We start from the raw sequence: 20,751 nt of genomic DNA, 5'->3' as shown, positions 1-20,751 counted from the left end.
TATTTTTCCCAGTGAAAGAATGTTTGGAGCTAGTTTTACAAGGAGATACAATTAGTCTACCACCATGAAGGGAAGCATCTAGATTGGAACTTTGATGGTAGACTATAAAATATTGGTCCAGACTGACCTTATGATTAAGAACCAAGCTTGTCTGCATCTCCTCTTTCAAAGGAAAAGCCACACTGGACCTCAGAGAAACCTATCACTTAGAGAGAAATCACCTCCGACAGACCTGTTGGCTGTTTATCTTTCTAAGCTATGTAAAAACTAAAGGGCTAATTTCCTCCTGAAAGGACATATTAAAGGTTAGAAGCAGCATGTACAATCTGAAACTGAAAGTATTTTGGCCAAGTTTTGATTAATTTATTAAAAGTATCAGACAGCCAAGATCAAAATTCTTATCGGCAGTGGTGGCAGGGCCCAGGGATTCTTTGGGACATTTGTAGCTGTCTGTGGCACTGCTGGGTTTGAGGTAGTGAATGGTCAACAGCCAACTCTCTTATGGAGGGCGAGGTTAGATTGAGATCAGTTTAAACAAATGTGAAGAGTTACTTTCAAATATTTTTATGCACGGCTTTTTTAGTTGGAGTTTATGGTTTCAGCAGTTTAAGAAGAAATGGCAACAGGCTTTTGAATATTTAGATTCAAAGATGTTGGTCAGTACAGCAATAATTACAAAACAGTATTTAAAAGGTGTAGAGATCTTCATGATCCTCTCGCAAAGAATATCACCTAAAATATAAGCCCTTGTGCCTTTAGGGAAAACTTAGATGCTAAATTATTAATCTGTGGTACACTTATTTTGATATTCTTGTTTATCGCCTTAACATTTATTATCTAAGCTTCTAGGGGGAACTAGTGAATAACACTCTACAGTGTTTGGTACACTTATGTTTCTCAGGTATTAAAACTGTTCATGTATACCTTCTGAGGTAGTGACAGGCTAACCAAATTACTTTACATCTCTAGAAGCCAAGAGCTAATGCATATAGATGAGGCTTTGAGAAACAGAGCTCTCTGCAAGCCCAAGGAAATGTAACCAGCATGAAGTAGCAAAGCCACCTGCCTGGCAACAGGGTGGGAAGCTAACCATGGCTCATCCACAGGTCTGAGAGAGTGGACTACTCTAGTGCTCAGAAGCTACATGAAGTATGGTTCTTATTTCTGACACTCTGCCCCCAAATCTTCACATTCCCTTGAGGCCCTTACCTACGGCTGCTCTTAGAAACAGGAAGTTGTGAAGAGAAGGATGCCCACTATTTGGAACAGCCACTTGCAGTGGGGGCCTTGCTTCTGAAAGACTCCCTAGAGTGTCTGGGAGCCAGGTTGGCTCAAACAAAAAGGTAATACCAATCCTTGTAGCTGGAGGAACAGGTAGATGGGATTCACTGAAAGGCTCTGGTGTAAGGGAATTGACTGGCGTGGGGTAGGGTTGCACACCATTAATCCTAGCACTTGGGAGGCAGGTCAAGGCCAGCCTGGTCTCCAGAGGAAATTTCAGGACATCCAGGGAAAGATAGAGAACCCTGTCTCAAAATAAACAAACAAAACCAACGAAACCAACCAAACTACCAACCAACAAACAAACAAGAAAAAAAGAAGTCATAGAGAGCACCCTCCATGCAAAAAGGCAAAGTGAGATTCAATTCAAGCCAGTGGTTATACAGAGGAAGCCTAGCCTAGTAATTAAATAGTAAGAGCAGCCAGATTTTTAGGTTTACTTTAAAGCAAAAGCCTTTGTTTCTGAGTGTCATAAGATACCCCACCTTTTCAAGAGCATTGTGAAGACCACAGAATACATCCATGTTGTGTGCCTTATAATAGTGCACTGCTTCTTTAAGAGGGGTGAAGACCCTGGGCCGTTCTGCTATACACAGTACAGAATGGTGAAACATTCAGTTACAGCAACAAGATGATAAAGTGTTTCAATTTTCAGAATTGATCAGCCAAAAGGGAGTCTAAGGGGAATCACCTATGGACCCTTCTTTGGTCTATTGGCTGGAAGATTGATTGCATCTCTAAATGACTATGATGGAGAATTTTGATTGTTGACTTGATTAGATTAAGAAATGTCTGGAGCATCAGTGAAGCCTCTATTGGAATGTTTGGGAGGGTGTTTCTACAAGGGACGGGCGGAGGGGAAAAGAGCAGATCTGAATGTAGGCAGCACCATTCCTCAGGCTGGAATCTAGGACTTAATGTAAAGAGACAAACAAGAAACAAAGCACTTCCTGTTCTCTGCTTCACAATCGACGGAGCTGGAGCTGGGAGCAGCTGCCTCTGGTTGCTTCAGACAGGAGCTAGTCCTGTTAGCCTTGCTTTCCCAGCCACAATGGATTTATACCCCCCCACCCCCACCTGGAACTGTGAGCCAAAGTAAACACTCCATTTTAAAAGTTGCTTTTTTGTTGTATGTTTTGTAACTAATACATTGGGTGGGGGATGGGAACTGATACCATTGTCACCTGTAGATCTTGAAAGAGTTCATCACCCTCTCATCCAATGAGCTTAGTTCAAACCTCAAAGCTGGTGTCTACACTGCACTTCAGAGGGTCACCTTCCATCAATCAAGTATTACATAGAAGTAAAAAAAAACATTGCTGTTCCCTATTCTAGACAAATCTCATACATTATGTATATGGCTTCGAGATACTATATCAGTTTGCTTAAAATATTTACAGAAGTGTGACATACTATGCAACAATAGCAAGCTATAAAGGTAAAAGGAAACTTCAAGAGGCATACACTCGCATACGCATTTGATAAATGTGACAGCGAGCTTACTTGGTAACTGACGTTGTTGGGCACTGGAGTTAGTCTGGCTTTTAGCTACTCACCTCTAATTGGTTGTTTTGCTGCTGGTATTTCTTTTCTTTCCTAGTTTGCTCACTCTTAATACTAATTTTAGTGAGTAGAGTCTATGAACTCGTATACCAAGGATTTCCACACCTAGTTCCCAGACCTACTGAATGTGTTATTTCCATAATTTCATTAGGCCATATGCCATATGCAGATGACCTTTAGGAAGAGAAATTTATTGGGGGTTGCTCTGGTGCTGCTCTGTATATAAATGCTAAATACTGGCCCCAAGATCTGGTTGCAGTCTCTGAAGTCCCTGAGGTGTATGCTCTCATGTACATCAAATGACATGTAAACTTTGTTCACCTATCTTCTCTGACTGGTTAAATAAAAGAAGCAGACAGCCAATGATTGGGGAAAATGAAGGTAGGTGGGGCGTTAGCTACTGGGGGTTGCTGGTTAGGACCACAGGACCACAAGTAGAGAGGAAGGGAGGGAGGAACAGAAAAATGAGGAAGAAAGAAGAGGAGAAAACGAGAAAGAGGAAGAAGAGGAGGGGGAGGAAGAGGAGGAAAGAGGAGGTCACCATGAGGCACGATTGGTCCAGGAACACATGGTGGAGAGAAGTGCACCCCAAGGACAGACTGATGGAGTAAAAGTGGCCAAGAGAGACTCAAACAGCAAGTAACTTGGGGAGTGCAGCTAGAAAACAGTCTAGTGTAGAAAATAGTCAGTGGCCTAACACAAACAAGTGAGTCCTTAGAAGCAGAAAAGCTTCTCTAGGTAGTTGTAGAAGAAATCAGGAAGAACTGCACACAGCATTCCTTCTTGTTTGAACATATATGAGGCAATGAGGTAGGGAGAATAATAGTATGTAATAAGAATATTAAGATTTAGATAAAAAGTATATAAGGCAATATAACTACCACTTCATAGACACAGCATCCTAAAGAAAAGACTGAAAGATTGTTGGCACTTAAAAATTATATGTGTCTTTTACAAAGGATACCCTTGGCTTCTGTTGATGTTTCCAGAGAGAGAGAGAGAGAGAGAGAGAGAGAGAGAGAGAGAGAGAGAGAGAGAGAGAGAAGGCCTCACCACATGGCATGCTGTGACTATTGCTGGAAGCAACCTTGCAGTTCTCAGCCTCCAATTAACTGAGGATACATGAGACATCACTACAGACATACAAACAGTGACAGTTGTTCCCACCTAGGGCTTGTAGGTGAGAGTTCATAGGTGCAAAGCTTTATATTCCAGTTCTGATATTTTGAAAATGCAAATACAGTGTTGGTGAATCTATGCTTTGTGAAGGCAAATCCACCATATTTCTTTCTTTCTTTCTTTTTTTTAAAGACTTGTATCTATTCAAATCTATCTCTATTTAAGCAGCTGCTTAAAAGTTGCTGTTTCTCTTTTCTTAGGATTGAATGTGTTTGAGTACAGACTATCCACATAACTATGCAAAGATGCCCTGGGGTATCTGAAATGAAACATTAATTTCTTTTTTTGTCATCCACGGTTTTGCATGGTACTTTAGACAAATGGAAAATAAAAAGTTTGAAAGTGAACATATGAAATGATCTCAAAAGGAAGTTTTAAAGACTTGGATTCAGAAAAACCACAATGCATAGTTTAAGAAGTACCGAGATTGAAAATTTGGGGATATTACACTACAGTGTAAGACAAGAATCATAAATCACAAAATAACTTCATGTTGAACATGAAGCATATATTGATGTTGTAGTACATCCTACAAACACCCACTTAATAACGATTGGCCATAGGACAGCTAATCTATGAGTAACCTACAGTTACATTAAATGCTTTCTGTGTATATCTGACAGCTCCCTGTGTGGTGTAATAGGAACAAACAAAGATCTGCTTAGTGTTTCCACAGATCTGTGAAACTTTGTATCATAACAAACACAGACATGGATAGCTGAGGCAAATGTAAATACCCCTGTGAAGTATCCACAAGGTGCTAGAGTGTATTCCCTTCTCATTCATAAAATGAGAAAGAGACTGAGTCATCTAAATGAATTGGACAAATAAGAAGGTGAGTTTGATTTGTGCCTTAGCTCATTTTTTTTTCTTATAAGAATCAGTTTGGTGATGACACTGGGTACAGTACGAGGAAGGGTCAGGACCCCTGGAACACTCCAGTTAATTTTCCATCCTTATTATTGACTACAATAATTTGTTGGTTGCATTTGAAACAGATCAACCAGATTACTATAGACATTAACTACACAGTAGGAAGAAAGCATCAAGTCATACAACAGTAAGCTTTGTTTAACCCAGCTAACAAGAGTTCTCTATAGTTCTCTAGTGAAGGAAATTATAAAAGAAGCAATCAGGAAATATTTAAAAATATCTAAGGCAAGTTCCAAGTTGAAACAGATTTGATAAAATCTTTATACCCTTTGACTCTGTAAAACCAACCTGAACATTGATGCTCAGAATTATATTGCTTTAAAGAAGACAACTGCTTCTGTTTTGTGTGTATGGATGTTTTACCATCCATGCATGTTTGGGCACCATATGTGTACAGTGGCCTCGGAAGTCAGAATAGGGTATTGGATTCTGGAACTGGACTTACAGAGGGCTGTGAACTGCAGTGTGTGTGTTGGAAATGGAACTGGGGTCATCTGAAAGAGGAGATCTTAACCCCTGAGCCACCTCGCCAGGCCCAGAATGACATCCACGGGATAACTGTATTACTCCACTAAGGATTCAAGTATCAAAGTGAATTTGCATCCTCAGAAAAGTACTTTCAAAACATTGTGAGCAAAAGCACGTGAAATGAAAACAAGCACTTAGATGAACTTTTAGAAATAGAACGACCCAGGCTGCATCATCCCTAAAACATCCTTTGAGGAAAGGATGAACTGTTTCCACAGACTAAAATAAACACTGTGTCCTAATCGAGGGCAATGGGAGACCTGGGGTTTGTTTGAGAGACACAGAACATGGAAATAATCAACATTAATTTCCTTATAGTTATTGTCAGTTTATTATGGTGAGCACTCTGCATGCATTTGTCTATTTAATACACCAGTACTTCTGAGAAATAGTTTCCTTGTTATCCTTACTTTGGACCAGACTTCCTAGACCAGCCAGCCTAGAGCTGAGATAATTTGTCCAAGGTCAACATACTCCAGAATTCAAACCAAATGTATCAAAAAATTCTGTATTCTTCAGTGTTAGTACCCCTCTCCCCATTTAAAGAAATATGTCTCCTTCAGTCTCATGCTTTCCTTGTTATCATATTAAGTCTTAGAGTCAGTCTAAGAGTCAGACCCCTGGGCTTCTCTTAATCATTTGATAATACATTTCAACCACATCAAAATGGAGGGATTTTTGCCTTGTAAATATTTAAAATAATATGCATTTGCATTTATTAAGTTTATCGATGGGCTAATGGGTGTGGGGAAAATAAATTAACAGTCATCTTCCATTGGCAAATGAAATGGTGCTTCACAATCTTCCATTTAGGAAGTGTGCGCTAAGTGTACAATGAGATCCCTGTGCACACACTTTGGAATGAATGTGGGGAAGTGGACAAGAACATCAAATTCTGGTTAACAAAGGGAAGCAAAGACACTCCCACATGCTTTCATTGGCAATAAAATGCTTTACATCTAATTACACTAACTGCATCACAGATTAAAACCTATTCATTTCTACATCTACTCAACATAAACTATTTGAAGAAATGAAAACTTGGTGTATATTCATGGTAAAGAATTGTCATTCAAGAAAACTGTTCACTTTGACTGTAATCAGCCCCTATTCACTCCTGGGTCCCCTAGCCCATCTTGCTTATCCTCTTCTTCCTCTTCCTTTCCCTAGGTAGAATTGCTTCCACTCTAACACAAACACACACACACACACACACACACACACACACACACACACACACACACAGAGTTCACATTTAAGAGAAAGTATGTGGTATCTTTCTGACCATACTATATTTTGCTTATCACAAAAGCACTTGCATATCCATGTTTGTTACTGCATTATTTACAATAGCAAATTATACATTTATGTGCCTTGACAGGCACATAAATGTATAATTTATGGTTATGTAAAGAAAATATTACACAGACATAGACACAGACACACACAAAGACACACACACACACACAGAGTTTGCTTCAGCCATAAAGAAGAATGAAATTATGCTATTTGCAAGAAAATGGATGGGTGTGCGTATCGTAAGCATATGAGTCTCCTTGGAGAAATATTATTGCTGTCTCACTCATGCATTCCTGTCTCCTCCATGAATGTAGAGAGTGAACCGTTTTCCCACACATGATTATGTAGTCATCAGCACTTACTCCGAGTTAAGTCATTTGAAGGGAAACTCAGTCTGGCTTCTTTCTCTGTCACCTCCCTCTCAAGACTTGTGGCTGCTGGCACTCTCTTGCAATGACATGAAAACCAGAAAGCCAGAACTCACGTTTTGTGAATCTGGAAGGTGAAACTAATTTGGTGCAAACATACAGTGTGTACGGAAGAGCTGGTGGTTAGGTCAAACACTGATAGAATGGGACTTTATTAATGAAGCTATGTCCATGAGAACTGTTTACTCCACTTACTTCTTCCTGACTCAGAGCAAAATGCGTACCCATGTAATCCTAGCTGATATGAAAGCACAGATACTCACACCCAACACAAGGTGGCTTTTCAGGAATGGGCAGCTGATATAAACTAGAGTCTAAGACATCACATCCCCAGGGTGTCGCACATACCCATCACGGAGACATCATATTCTATCAGCAGCGTTGCTTCTTGTCCGCACTGTTTAAGGATGCTCATGGCCTCAGCATGGGTGGTTCCCAGAAGCCGAATTCCATCCACACTGAGCAACCTGTCTCCAGGTTTGATGGTGCCCTCTCTAGAGACAGCATAGAGGAGCAGTCTGGATTAATTTAGCATAATGGGGGCTCAGCTTTAATAGGCACTTAGCCGGAGACACGCTTTCACGCACACTCTGCCACCCCTCTCTTTGCACTCTTTGCAGGCATCAGGAATGACAGTTAGAGTGGAAAGAGGTAGCCCCGAACAGAAAATCGCTGTAATATAAAAACCAGTAATGAGAAAATAACTACCTATTAGCAAATAACATGCTAACTCTTGGAGGACGAAAGGAAGGGAGGCACATTTTCCCCTCTTGTAGGCTGTCTCTTAAAAAGTCTAAAATTGTTTTATTAGAGCCCGGGAAATAGCATTCACCTATTTTCCCCAAAGTTAGGTTGAAGAGAGAAGCCTTTTAATTTCATCCCATTTATCAGCAATGAACCCAAGTGGAAGACGGAGTGCTGGGGAGAATTTCCCAGTCTGTAAATTTCCCCACTGAGTTAGGAGACCATTTGCCGAGCATTATGCCAACCCAGCCTCATATGCCTTGGACAGGGGCAGGCAAATCATACTCTCCCTGCTGTGAGTACAGTCTTAAGGCACTAGGAGATGACACTTGAGGACGTTAGTGATATCACGGAGGCAGAGTCAAAGTCACCTCCAGGTCACCGTCTCTGCTTGCCGGAAGGAAGGGCCAGAGATGAAAAAGTCAAAAAGAGGGCTGACAAATGTGGCACTTTGGGAGAATAGAAATGACACCTAAAACATACATCTTTCACGTGACAATTCTAGGCATGTGACTGATATTTCATATTTAGTGCCGGGGTCTCTAGGTTCCAATTTCATTTGGCAATAATGCGTACATTGCTCCTGACATTCTTGTTAACCCTAACCATAAAGATTAATGAGGAGTGCGTCTCCATTTATTTTCTTTAGAAAGAGTGGTCCCCAAGACAAACTCGGGAGAGGGAGAGGGTGGGATTCTCCGAGGCTCATATTGTGTGTTGTCCTCTGCAAAGGCAGATGGATGCTAGGGCAGGTGAGAAGCCAACATTTTCCCATTTTCTTATTTTCTATGAAATATCATCCTCCCTAGAAGGGAGCTCACAGCATGAGTTCTGGAGGGGAAACCTGAACTTGTAGCCTAGTCCCCTTTAATAACTTAAAGCCCACCCATGACTTTGTTTGGTCAGTGTGAGAAAATTAAAGTGCCTCAGTACAGGGTGGTTGTAAGCCTAGAATAAGACTATATTAACCAGATGGATGGTGTACTTTGTGGATCATAGGAAATGCTTTGTAAATAGTATTCATTGTGATGGTTTCTTTCCCAAAAGGTTAAAGAAAAATCAATCTTGATTCTAAATGGATAGGCAGAAGCAACTGGTGTGTCTTCTTCCTACCCTTTAACAGCATCCGTGGGAAGAAGAATTCCTCTATTATTCTAAAGCTCACCTTTGCCAAGAGAAAACAACAGGCTCAAACAACTTGAGAGACAGCTAGATTGCGAGTTTACTTGTGACCCAGCAAGGCTTACGAGAAGGCACTTAAGTGCACTTTCCATGCCTGTACCAATTTCTCCAGGAGGAGAAGTCTCCAGAGATGGACATGATTTCTCCCATCTGACTAAATGTCATCCCCCACCCCCATGATGTGCAGAGTCCACCATCCTGAGGAGGGGCTACAACCCAGGGATGATGCCAATGGTCGGAGTCAAGGTACCACTGATTCTTCCCAAGATGGGAGCACAGTAGCACTGAAGGACACAGGCCTTGAAAGATCCCGGTGCTTTCTGTAAGTGCCTCTGCAAGTCAGGACACCCAGACCTGAGAGGCAGCCAGTGTTGTCTGTATCTACAGTGGAGGGCACTAAGCTCAGAACCAAGCACTTGCCATGGAGGAAGCACAGGACAGGAAGGGGCTGGAGGCAAACCCTTATTTTCTCTGTGTCCATACCTCCAAGTCTTTGAGCTTTTATATCCTCACCCCTGTGCTTGATATCTAGCTGCTAGTATGAGACATAACAGCCATTTTCTCTTTCAGAATCCCCTGCTGCCTTCTATGGATTTTGCATAATGACACAGAAAGATGTCGTTTACCTGTCAGCAGGCCCTCCAGGACGAACACAGGTTATCACAACTGGACGGGACTTATTTCTGTCATCATGCGCTCCCCCTAGTTAAAACAAGACAGAACAAAGGAAGGCTGCTTAAAACTACTCTTGTTCCTTTTTAAAAGAATCACCCACAAAGCGCCAGCTAAGACGATGCAGTGGATCTGTGGATTCATGGAGGAGAACATGCAGCTTTCTCTCTGGAATGTAAAATCATTACACGGCACATTGGTTTTAGGTAGGATGTTTCTGTAGTCACTACCCCTCCACCTTGCAGTAAATATACATAGTTATCAGAGTGGTAATGATATGTGACAACGGGGATGGCATGGGATTCACTAATTAAAACTACTGGTCCAATGAGAACGTCTGCCTGTCATAAACAATGAACAGGTATGAACACCTCATGCTGAGCTTGGACCAGGATATACGTGAGGAAGCAGGTCTCTGACCATATGTACTAGAAGAGACTCAAGAACAGGGTCAAGTGGGAAAGGAAGAGAGAAAAGAAGAAGGGAGGAAGGAAGGAAAGAAGATGGAAAGAAGAGAAAGGAAGGAAGGAAGGAAGGAAGAAGGACGGAAGAAAAGTGTGGTGGTAGACACTTATAATTCCAGTACTTGGGAAGCTGAAGCAGGAGGAATCCTCCTAAGTATGGAATCAGCCTTGTCTTTGGGTTATGTAGCAAGTTCCAAGCTTGTCTTGACTACAGAACATGGTCATGTCTAGAACAAATCTAAGTGGCTTAGAAATGGTTACTATCAAAGTTAAGACTTTCGAGATATTAGGAGCAGTTTTGGCATAGTTTCCCCTACTGCTTGCGGATGGGGGACTTAAATTTTGCATAAGGAAATTTCCTGCAGGGGTGTTTGTAGAACTGCAGTGCAGAGCATTAGATAGAAGGTGATTGGTTGGAATTTTTCTTTTTGAGCCCAGGACCAGTTTGTACAGCTTCCTCCACCCGTGCTCTCCAGCCTATGCTTGTGGTCAGCAGTGATGGAGGACTCACAACGTCTGAGGCAGCCCACTCCACATCTGGACAAGGCAGAGTTTACATCATTCTTCCTAATAGTCAGTTGATGCCATCCAAGTCATACCCTGGTCCTTGTATATAGACTATTAACACATAAAAATGCCATGTCTGCTTTCCTCCAAACAAGTTTTCCCCAAAACTAAAAATGGTGATTCTGGCCCACAAGACTCTATCTAAGACTGAATATTTCCTATTCTTCTATTCTTTATGTGACCCGAGTTCCTTATGCATTGCCATCCTGGGAGATCACGTGGGCAGTCTCTAGTCCCCAGTCTCTCTTTTCAATGAGTGTGTAGCACAGCAGACTGTAATTTCCCAGACTTGGCACAGGGGAGGTGAATGAAAGGAATTCTGCTCAAGAGGAAGGTTATGAAGAATTCTGTTTGTTCTTGTTTTGTTTGTTTTTCTGCAAAACATTCCTAAAAGGAACATTTGCTTTTCTATAACAGAATCGATTTAGAAAAGGATGCAGGTTTTAAACCAGCAAAAAACCTTCCCATGGTTTCCTCGGATCCAAATTTAAATACTTCATCACCATTGCAATAATCCGCTGAGTAGGCCATTCATTTAGGTTTTAGGAGTTTGGGCTTAAAATGTAACAGGTAACTCAGACCAGTGATGCTCCCTGGCTATAATGACACACATCAGATCCTTGGAGATGCTTTGACGCACGTTAGTATCTGGGCTGGAAACGGAGCTCAGGGTGGAGGAGCTTAGCATGCATGAGTGCTCAGGTTCCAGATTTAGCCCCAGAAAAGCAAGCCAATGCCAGGGCCACAGCAGAGAAATTGTGTGAAAAACAGCCTATGGGTCATAATGAGACCTCTTCACAGCTTTAAACTTGGGGATGTCTAAGTTTCCTTGTCCATTGTAAAAAGCAGGCTTGGTGACACGGTCCTCTTTAAAAATAGATTTGGTTCTTTACAATGTCCTGGACATTTAAGCAATTTTAGTTTGTTCACCTGTGGATAGGTCAGAGGACAACTTACAAGAGTCAATCCTTTCTTTTTACCATGGATCAGGGGTTACAGAGATCGAAGTCAGATCATGAGGCATGGTGTCAAGCGCCGTTACCCATTAAGCCAACATGCCCACTCAGAGACTCAGAGAATGTTCTTTCCTCCTGAGGATGAACTTTTTAAAATGGAATATGGAGGTCCCACTCTTTGTTTTATGGGAAGAAATTTCTAGTCTTTCTGGAACCAAGATTTTTTTTTCTCCAAGCATTCAAAACGGAATCCCATCCATTGCTACAAAGTTCCATGAGAACATGCGAGCAAGAAAGTCTCCAGCGCTGAACAGACATGTGCGGTCTGCAATGTCCACCTCCTCCATGATTTGTCAGTATTCACACCGACCTGAATCGACCTAAATCTTGCAGCTTTGTCAACAACACCAGGTGTGCGACTATTTACCCATCATGCTCTCTCAGCCAGATTAGCCACTGACCCTTAAAGGATGGGGTGAATGGAGCAGAGGAACTTTCTAGAGGTGGGCCTGGAACTGATTTAAAAAGGTAAAATTATGTAAAGCTGCAAACCTTTATGTCTAACCAGGGTGTCTGGCCAATTCTTAAAGTCTATACAAATGGGACAGTCGCTGGCTAAAACTGGTTCTTCCTTATGGAGACTTTAAAACAGAAGGGCACCTATAACCCTACAGATTCAATGGCAGAACGCTGCATGAACCATTCACTCCTCCTTTTCTGTATGAGGTGCCTCCCAGGTATCAGCAAGTACTTCAGCCTCATTAACTTTTGAAATTCCTAAAAATTGTTAGAGGGATATTTTGGTAAGATTACACTGTCGCTTGCCCGGAGATAGGTGTGGAATTCAGTCACACTTAGTCCCTGTATTTTGTATTTTTATATTATTATTGGCTTAAGTCTTGCATTAGCAGTTTGATATGCGGCTGATTAACTGTAGAGTGATTAGTCAGGAATCTGTATGGCAGAAGTAGTCTTCAGTGCTCTTTTCCAACAATTACAATTTTTTGCATGTATTTTAAACTGCCAAAGAGAATTTATAGACATATTTCAGTCTAATATCATATAGGGAGAGTTTTTACTATGTTTATATAATCATGTTTGAAAGACATTTAAGAATGGTTGTGGCTAGTAGCCTGACCTTGGTGCTCATCGTGAGTCTTAAAAATAGGTTTTGGCCAGAGAAATTTCATAACCAGAAAAATGTCATAACCGCTGAACCAGCACACACAGAGAATTCCTAGTTTATCTTCTGCTTTACGCAGTTGGCGGAGGTTGTCTACTTGTGTCTTAAATTCATTGACCCTAACTCCTTGAGGTGGGGCCATTGTCTTAGGATACCACAGCACTTCCTGCTACACTGACGTGTGGATGTGGGCTTAGTAACTATTTCATTTAGAGATGGCTTTGCTAAATGACTGGTCCAGAGTAGAATCGAACATTCAGAGCTCAGCTAGGTTGAGCTGATACACTTGGGTACCCCGAGGACTATATTATCTTTGGCCCATTTTTAGAAAGCTGCCGTAATATATATTCATTTCCAAAAGAAAGTAATGTAAACAACGTTGCTTAATTGTCCTGTATTAAATCAAGCCATACCTATCAACATTTTCGATTCATTTTCAATTACACAGACAAAGGAACATTGGAAAATGCTAAGTCACTGTGGTTGGTCACTGGGAACTGACTAGATCATCTGGCTGCTTGCTCTGTATTAGTGGGCTAAAACAAAGGAGATCATTTGTAATTCATTCCATGCTCTTTCCTTGTTTTATTTGTTTAAAGATAGTCTCCCCCCCACCCTTGAAACTCAGGTTTTAAGGAGGCCTTTGTATCTTCCCATAGTTATTAGCCTCCACCTACCTCGGATGACAAAACCAAAGGTGTTGCCTTCTTTGTGCAAAGTGACTTCCACTGTTCGGAACATAACACTCGATCCTTGGATAGCTGTGTGCAGGAGCGAGATGGGAGAGCATGAGTCTATGACTGTAATAACATTTCTATTGTAATTTTTTCAGTGTGACACAAGTTACAAGGTATGCAAGTCATGTTGCAAATAATTTATTTTGAGGGAAAGAACAGTAATTTCAATGAAGTCTGAGGGGGGAAAAAAGAACTGTAATGGCATAAAGAGACTATAAGTAGTTACCCTTATAAATGACCCATATTGTTCCAAGTAGAAGCAAAACTCATAGCTAATTCCTTTTCTTCTGGATAGACACATTCTAGATAGGGAGTGATGTTTATATTGTTTAAACTCTACAGAGCAAGCAAGGCAATTTTCAAGAAACAGGAACATTTTCGTTTGTGAAATACAAAGGCATTATGACTTCTGCCAAGCTTATGAAATCATTTCTGCATTCACGTTTAGTTTTGAGGCTGTAATACAAGGCAAACTCATTCCTCCCAGATTACAACCAATGGGTTGGCTGGTGCAGATAGATGTTCTGACACGTAGACAGCTGTTCGACAAAGTTGCCAGCAGCCCCAATGCGACGCGGAGAGCTAATGACATCCTAAGTACATTCACACCGTGTCAACCAAGAAGACAAAGATCTGCTTAAACCCCTCAGCTACTGCTGTGTTCTGTTGCTTGCCTTTTATCGCTCTCATTTCACAAGATAAAGATGTACTGCCAAGTCGCAGTGCCTAACTACATTGAACGACACATGCAAGCATATTTCATGTTAAGGCATGGCCCCTACAATATTCTGTGAATCTTCTTTTGGGACATAGTGAGTGACTCTGATTGTATAATACACTATTGCCACATGAAAAAAAATTCCCACCAATTGGGTATTTTAACATGAGGACTGGTTTTGTTGGTGCACAGAAGAGAACTTGTGTGCTGTACAGAAGTAGAAGGTTTTCAATCCCTTAAAACACTGTACAAGGGAAGCTGGGAATAGTGGTGCATGCTGGTAATCAAAGCACTTGGGAGGCTGAGGCAGGAGAATTGCTACAGAGGGGGTGAAAGAGCAGTCTGGGCTACATAGTGAGACCCTATGTCAAAAAGGTATGATGGTGTCTATGGTCATAATTCTCAGTGACACATTTGATGTTCTTGATCTTAACATGTTTCTTACATAAAACTCTCAATAGAAAATCCGTGACTCACAGGATGCTTGAGTTACACTGTGTTGCCTTTACTGTGGTGTGGAACATACACCCTGTATATTTGGCTTTCATTCTCTGTGCAGGGCCCAACAAATGACATGAGCTATTTGGCACTTCACTGTAAAATAAGCCTGTGCCACATGCCTTTCCCCAAACCAGTCTACTGCGAATGGCATTGATGCATTTCAGGTGGGTCAGGCCGAGAAGTTCACTGGGGTTGGTTTATACAACCATCCTGACTTCACAACCTTTTCAACTCTAGATGGGTTTCGTGAGACATAACTCCATCTAAACTCCAAAACATCTGCATCTAGACATTTCTAAAGAAGCAATAAAAATTCCTCTCTTCTTGCCATTTGTACAACTACTAGTTAGTGGCTTACACGAAGCATTGAGTGTTGTTTTTAATGACCAGAAATGCTCAACCCTCAAACGGATCCTGTAGGAACTAGTATGAAAGCTACATCTTCACTCACAGAGTCAGGCTGGTCCATGAAGTTGATCTGCAGACTACCAGGCTGGGGCACAGAGGACAGGAAAAACCCAGATATGCCGAGAAACAGCTCAAACGTCGGCTGAACAAATGTTTGCTGTATGGCTGATTTAATTGAATGTCACCTTCTGACTATCAAGGGACCCCCAGTTTACGATAATCAACCAGGAGCAGTGCATACAAACAGACCAAAGAATTGAGGGATAGTTTTAATTAAATGAAGAACAAAATTGGGCTCGAGCTAAATGATTTCTTATGTCCATGATCCAACAAAGTCACTTGAAGAAACTAGCTTAGAATTCGATATTTTCACTTTAAATAGTGAGGAAGGCAGAGTTGTGGCAAGAAATAATGGATGCCCAACTACTCTGTGCCCAGAACGCAACACGATGGTGTGCAAATATTAGTTTATTTAATCATTAAATCATCTTTCAATTATACACAACCAAATTCCAGCTCTGGGCCACCTGTGCTCGTTGGCTGGATATCTGGATATCTGTTCTGGGAATGTGAAGTACTAGAATTTTAATTTTGTTTTGGCTTTCTCTAGCCGACCACAGAATTCTTAGAGTCAAATCTGGTCTAGATGAAGACGTTGGGACTACCCACAGCTTCAGGTCACTCTTAGGCTGCTCCCCGTCATTGCAATGGCAACTGTTACTGTTGGCAACATTTTAATATAATTAACAAACCATCTTGGATCTTTACAGTTTTTATTCACACTATTGGCCCTTGCTGATTTCATTTTCACACTCAGTATTAGCATAGCATCCTTGTACCGACTATGGAAATGTGACTCATTATTCCACAGACACCTAATGAAGATGCTTAGCCAGAGGATCACGGGGCTAGGTAAAAAGTCTCCTTGATGCTGTGGTTCCTTGTTTTTATTTGTGAATTTTCATGTGTCTCTGTAAAACTGCTCTACTATAGCTGATGTGATTGCTCCAAGTCAAACGCTCCACCCCTCCTCCCCATCGCCACCTCTAGAGGAGAACAGGGGTTGAATTGTTTCCCACTTTATCTGGTTCCCTTGCCCACGCGTCTGACTGTGTCCCTCTGGGATTAGGGAATGAAATCAGAGGTTGGAAATATGCTCAAGTGGGTGGGGCTATCCTCTCTCCCTCTGCCACAAGAGAGCTCTGTAGAGGACTGTTCATGTAGACTCAACTCCAGAAAGAAATGCACAGAGGAAATCTTCAAACAGACCTCCTTCTCCTTCTATACTTCCACCAATATGACCACAGGGGTCTGAATGAGATGGCCCCACAGTAACATGCTTTCACACACATATCTGAGGGAAGAAAGGATTCCCTCTTGTCGGACAGCTGGTCTGACTCAGCTGTTGTCACGGGCACTAAACAGACTGACAGCTTTCTCCTTCTCGTTATTACATAGGGGCAATCTGTAGCTCTGAAATTCAAATGGAAACACTGTTTAAGTAAATAAAATGTCCCCACATTACATTCATTCTCGCTTTTTATGCTAATGATAAAATGTTAAGTGTCCATTGAAAACGGCCCAGAATTAGTTGGCGTTTCAAAACTCCACTGGGGTTCTGTGGACAGAGTGCTGAGGCTCTTAGTGGATCGATGTTTAATGCATAAATACCTCAGACACATTTTGCTTATATTCTCCCCAAAGTAGTTCTGAGAGTAGTTACAGAACTTTCCCATGAAATTGAAGTATGGAAGACAGGTAGACCAAGTACTTCATTTTCATAAAGAAATGGAATCTTAAGAAAGATAAATGAATTGCCCGAGTTCAAATTTTTCTTTCTTTCTTTTTTTCTTTCTTTCTCTCTCTCTTTCTTTCTATCTTCCTTCTTTCCTCTTTCTTTCTTTCTTTCTTTCTTTCTTTCTTTCTTTCTTTCTTTCTTTCTTCCTTTCCTTCTTTCTTTCTTTCCTTTCTGCCTCTATCTATCTATCTATCTATCTATCTATCTATCTATCTATCTATCTATCTATCTATTTTCTCTTACAGACACACATATCCTTCCCAGCCTTTTCTGATATCACAGACAGCTGAGATCTGGGTGTGTGGTTGTTGATGTTGAGGGGATAAGCAGATGCCAGCTTGGGTGGGCCTCAGGTAGCTGCTGAGATGGTTAGTTTTAATGCTCTAAGTACACGAATGGCTTGTTAATGCCTTCCACCTTTCTGAACTCTGAGGTCTTAATAATTTCCCCAATGTAAGAAGAATAGAGATCATCCTTGGCCGACCGGCCTCTTCCAGCTGAACAGTATCACGAAAGATATGTCGCTGTTTAAAAGCATATTTTCTCTTTTCCCGTCAGTTTTATTGCCTAGAGAAGACAGATCTATTTAAGTACTGAGTCTCAATAGATTTAACTCCTAAACATGTCCGGTCCCAGCTCTCTCCTAACTCTAAAGATGCTGTAGGTTCCCTGTGGAACCTCTTGGAAAGGAACCTACCATCTCTCTTGGAAAGCCGTTAACGGTCTCAGGCAAATAGGTTTGGATATTCTTCCTTTAGTTTCTAAAATGATAGCTCGAAACATCCTGGTCTGACCATGCACTTTTAAAAGCGTGTTACGATTCACCATGCACATCTTCCATGGGGCCTTATCAACTGATTCCTTGTCTTTACTGTGCTCCATCTAGCCCTCTGCAGCCCAGCCTGCTCAGGCCACTGTATCTTCTACTCAGTTGTTGGACCCTCTGCCCAGCCTCTTCCTTTTCTTATTCAGTCTGTCCTGTTCCTTCCCATTCTCTCCCAAGTCCCCAGCTCTGAGTCATCTACTCTGGGCCTTACCCTAAACACTGTCATGAGTTCCTTTAGGAAGGGAATGTGTTTTACTGATACACACACCCAGTGGTGGGTAAAGGTAGAAAGGGGAGCCACATCTCTATAGAGCTGGTTTTCTTAACTCCTGGCCCACGCTTTGAGATAATGATTTAAAGGCAAATTGACTTTTCATAACTATGGCTAATATTTGCCAAGTAAGTAACAGTGGCCTAAGTATGTGATCACATTACTGAATTCCTACAGAGTACACCTAGCAACCATTATAGCCATTTCCAGGTGGGCACTCCAAGCCTCAGAGAACTTAACAAAGCTCGGGTGCTTTAATCTGATCCCAGAGTCTCTAATACCTAACGTATTATCACAATCTCAGTTTCCATTGAAATGCTTGCCCACACTGTTTTCCAAAGTCTTAAGTGTGATATTCAAACTATCTTTCCCCAATGAGTCAGCCCTCCCTGTAATCTTGCCTAGGTCCATTAAAGGCAACTCTTATCATTCCAGTTGCTCAGGCTCAAAAACCTTGGTATGACCCCTGACTCTATCTTTGCACCGTCTGCCTCTGGTTCACTAGGAAACCCTCATCACCACTGTTTCTTACCTGGATCACTGGAGTAGTCTCCCCTCTTGTCTCCCTACCTTTATCTCTGCCCATTTGCTTCTATCTGCAGCCCAGCATTTGGAAAGGCGAGACCATGTTTGACCTCTTCTTGAGGCCAGGGCTCTGGAATCAGTAAGAGCGCAGCAAAAGGTCCTCCCAGGGGTCCACAAGATCACCCCACCCCTTACATTTCTAATCTTGTCTCTTAATTCACTTCCTGCTTATTCTGTTTTAGCTGCACTGCCTCAGTACTTCTAGAACAAACACAGGTATTGTCTTGCCTTCTGCTGTTTGAGCTGCTTGGAGCTTTGCCACCAGACGTTCATATAGCTGCCTCCTTCACTGCCTTCAAATTCTGGATCCGTGTCGTCTTCTCAAAGACTGTTCCTAACATCATGACTTGATACTGCGATCTGGTCCCAATCCTACTCCACCCCACCCTACCCCACTTATTATTTCTGATTTACTCCCCTCATATTTTCTCTATCTTTTAAAAATATAACATAGTTATCATGGTTTTTGACAATCTGCCTTACACTTGCAGATTGTAATCTCCACTGATGTGACCCGTGCTCCTAGAACACAGACATGGTCAGGGCAGAATAAATAACTATCAGTTTATTACAGAGCATGGGTTATCATCAACTATTCATATTATTAAGTTCTCACTGGTAGGAAGAAGTAAAGAGGGTCACATCCCTGGGAAGAGCTCGTCAGAGGAGATGGGAACTTTGAGCATAGCTCAAATGAAAGGCAGCCACCACACACAGAAGAAGCCATGGTCTTTGAACACATCTCCACTAATGGCCTTTGGAGGCAGACAGGCTGGGTCCAAATGCTGTGTTCTAATTTGAGAAAGCCTTGTCTTACACCTCCAATGAATGAAAAGAATACTTATACATGTCTGTCTTGTAGTTTTCATTGGTTGATCAATAGATCACACATTGATCTATTGATATATATATATACTTATCTATATCTATCTATCTATCTATCTACCTATCATATCTATCTATCTACCTATCATATCTATCTATCTATCTACCTATCATATCTATCTATCTATCTAATCTATCTATCATATCTATCATATCTATCTATCTATCTATTGTGTATCTGTCTATATATATCTATCATCTATCTACCTATCAATCTATCTATCTATCTATCTATCTATCCATCCATCCATCCATCCATCCACCCACCCACCCACCCACCTACCCACCTACCTACCTACTATAGATTTATTAAGAACTTGGAGAATGCCAGGCAATGTTCTAAGTGTTGGACAAATACCTGTCACCTCTCCAGACAGCCTATGATCCCTGGTTTGCAGATGGTGACACTGAGACATGGAGCTTACAAAACCTTTTCAAAGGCGCGTAGCAGCTACAAGTGAAGCTGGTGTTTGAGCCGGTCTGGCCTGTATTCAGGTTCCTTTCTGATCTGTCCCCATCCTTGTGGTAAAGAGAACGTGAACGAATGCCAATGCTGTTATCATGCAAGGCATTCAGTATGTTCTCAAAGTTTGTCTGCTGCATTGATCACTATTACCATGGCTTGATAGTAATGAGATGTGATACGATTGTTTTATGGTTTTTTTTATGTGCTTATCTACTGACGAATCAGTGTGACGAATCAATGTGAAGCAGGTGAAACTTTCCCTAAGTCTAAGCGAGATGTTGAGATAGCACTTACAGCATGGGCTTTTAAAGTGATATTAACTGCTTATTGAAGTAGCTTAAACGGCAAAAATGTTCACAGATCACTTTTATGGAACATGACTCCTCGCTAACTTCAGTGCTAACCGAGCGTTTTTCAGTTTTCTCTGAAGAGACAACATGTCTACCATTTGAGTTACTTTGAAACGTGAAGCAACTGTTCCCCCGCTGCAGTAGGAACACTGATGACAGAGAAAGAGAGGCCTGGATCGGTAGCAAGCTGCTCGGGGCAGCCATCCGTCCTGGGTTCTCATTACTTA

At 41.5% G+C, this 20,751-nt stretch overlaps 1 protein-coding gene across 19 annotated transcripts in view; it reads right to left on the bottom strand.

The window, feature by feature from the left end:
- Grip1 (glutamate receptor interacting protein 1) overlaps positions 1-20,751 on the bottom strand; it is a 657,377-nt gene that overhangs the window by 137,610 nt on the left and 499,016 nt on the right. For all 19 annotated transcript variants that reach the window (XR_005486730.2, XM_039079960.2, XM_039079965.2 and 16 more), the window contains 3 exon segments: positions 13,657-13,740; positions 9,764-9,839; positions 7,560-7,705 (listed from right to left, as the gene is read on the bottom strand). Coding sequence is in view for 18 of the 19 variants with exons in the window: in XM_039079960.2 (XP_038935888.1) it covers positions 7,560-7,705; positions 9,764-9,839; positions 13,657-13,740 (306 nt within the window). In the remaining variant the exon portion in view is untranslated.

Source organism: Rattus norvegicus, chromosome 7 (assembly GCF_036323735.1).
Source record: "Rattus norvegicus strain BN/NHsdMcwi chromosome 7, GRCr8, whole genome shotgun sequence".
NCBI classification, from domain to species: Eukaryota; Metazoa; Chordata; class Mammalia; order Rodentia; family Muridae; genus Rattus; species Rattus norvegicus.
This window is presented reverse-complemented; position numbering and strand designations above follow the sequence as displayed.